Source organism: Galeopterus variegatus, unplaced genomic scaffold (assembly GCF_000696425.1).
Source record: "Galeopterus variegatus unplaced genomic scaffold, G_variegatus-3.0.2 Scaffold2989, whole genome shotgun sequence".
Taxonomy (NCBI): Eukaryota; Metazoa; Chordata; class Mammalia; order Dermoptera; family Cynocephalidae; genus Galeopterus; species Galeopterus variegatus.
In genome coordinates this window covers 62,996-65,050 of record NW_007729100.1, presented here as the reverse complement: position 1 = coordinate 65,050, position 2,055 = coordinate 62,996, and the positions used below count along the sequence as shown (strand labels likewise).

Genomic DNA, 2,055 nt, shown 5'->3' with positions numbered 1-2,055 from the left:
AGAAACAGAAAATAGATTAGTGGTTGCCTAGGGCTGAGGGCAGGAAGGAGATGATGTTTAACTGTCAAAGGGTTTTCTTTTAAGGTGATGAAAATGTCTGAAACTTGATTTTGGTGATGGTGGTAGTACAACTCCACGAATATACTAATAAACACTGACATATAGTTTAAGTGGGTGAGTTTTACGGCATGTGAATTATGTATCACAGTAAAGATGTTAGCAGAAGAAAAAGAAAAAGAAACCGCCTTGCATATATTTCAGACATACTGAGGAGCACAAACTTCAGAATTTATAACCAAAGGTTATTTTGTCAATGAGTCTTATACATCTGCACAAAATAATAATGGTTTGACAGAAGAATGTATTTTACCAGTATGGGAAGTGCTTACTTGCTGCTCTGTCTCCGTTCTAGACAATTCCTCAATCTTCTTCTCCAGTCTATCTATATCCATAATGTTCTTAATATTCTAATGCAAAAGAAGATAGTATTCTTAGATTTAGCACCAAGAAAAATATCTTAAAATATCACAATCAAAGTCTCTTTTAGGAGGTGAAATTTTCATTAACACTGTAATCCGTTTTAAACTAAGGGACGAAACCTTAGTCTTTGTTCAGAAATAACATGATCCTTTTAACATGACCACCCAGGAATACTTTCAGTAGCACCTTCTGATCTCCTCTTCCACCTCAGACACTCACTCCCATCGTCATGCCTCAAACGTGTCATTACCAGTCACTGTGACTCCCCAATTATCTTCATTACAAGCGTCTCACTCTTCAACCACCACCTCCTGTCTTTCTAGATTACTTCATTTAATACCAACAAACCTTCAATCCCCGCTGGAACCTTCAATCCATCGATCCTACCACCTTTTCATTATCCTCCAAACTTCCCATAAATTCAGTCACCTCTTTACTCAGCTTAAATTCTTCCACGGTCAATCATTATCATCCCTCCATCCCACAGGCTCGATTCCTTTGTCTATACCTGCTTCTTGGTATTTACTTAAGTTAACTCGCCACCCACTCCGTGTCAGCACTCTTTCAGATAAATATGGCCAAAGAAAGAATGAACCAACAGGTCACATGTTAAATTCGTGACCTTTAATCTCATATTGTATAATCCTAGTATATTCACACCACCATGTGCCTAAATCAAGGGTTGGCAAACTATGTCCTCCCTCCCAACCCAACCCAAGGCCAAATCTAGCTGGCCACCTGTTTCGTAAATAAAGTTTTATTAGAGCATAGCTGTGCCCATTGGTTTACACGTTGTCTATGAATGCTTGCACACAAGAGGCAGAGGCGAGTAGTTGTGACAAACGCCTTTTGGCGAGCAAAGCTTAAAAATATTTACCATCAGTTTCTGTACTAAAAAGTTGTCCAACCCCCGGGCCTATCTCACCCCTCCTCTTTCCTCGAATTTCCAATACCTCGTCCAACATTCTCACCTTCAGCTGATGACTTTGCTTTATTTCACTGAGACACTAGAAACAATCATGTTCCCTGAATATAAAATAAATATCTCTAGATGTATCACAAAGCAGTTCCTGATCTGAACGTCCGTCCACCTCCACAATTCACTGCTTCAGCCCAGCCCCCAGCAGCTTTTGTCTGGATCATTTCGAGGGCCTCCAAATTGATCTTCCTGCTTTTTCCCTTGCCCCATGAAACCCAGCAGCCAGAGTCATCTTGTTGAAGCAGAAATTAGATCCTTTTAACTCCTCTATTTGAAACCCTCTGGTGGCTCCCATCTCACTCAGTGTAAAACAAAACAAAGACGGGGTGCTTCCAATGCCTAAACAAGACCCAGGGTGTCTGGCCCTGCTGCTCTCTGCCTGCAGCTCCTGCTACTCGTCCACTCTGCTCCAGACACACTGGCTTCACTATTTCTCAAAAACTGCAAGCAAGCTGCAGCCTCAAGCTTTGACCTTGCTCTTTCCTCCCTGGAATGCTTTTTCACAGATAAACCTCCTTTCCAGTTTCTAATCAAAGGACTAACATCATAGTCCTGCTTTTCCTAACCACCTAGTTTTTTTTGTTTTGTTTTGTTTT

The 2,055-nt window shown here is 41.0% G+C and overlaps 1 protein-coding gene across 1 annotated transcript in view; it reads right to left on the bottom strand.

The window, feature by feature from the left end:
- LOC103599503 (lymphoid-restricted membrane protein-like) overlaps positions 1-2,055 on the bottom strand; it is a 66,991-nt gene that overhangs the window by 36,996 nt on the left and 27,940 nt on the right. Inside the window, exon 9 of the mRNA XM_008583651.1 lies at positions 390-467. Within this exon, the coding sequence (XP_008581873.1) occupies positions 390-467 (78 nt within the window). The remainder of the gene's footprint in view (positions 1-389; positions 468-2,055) is intronic.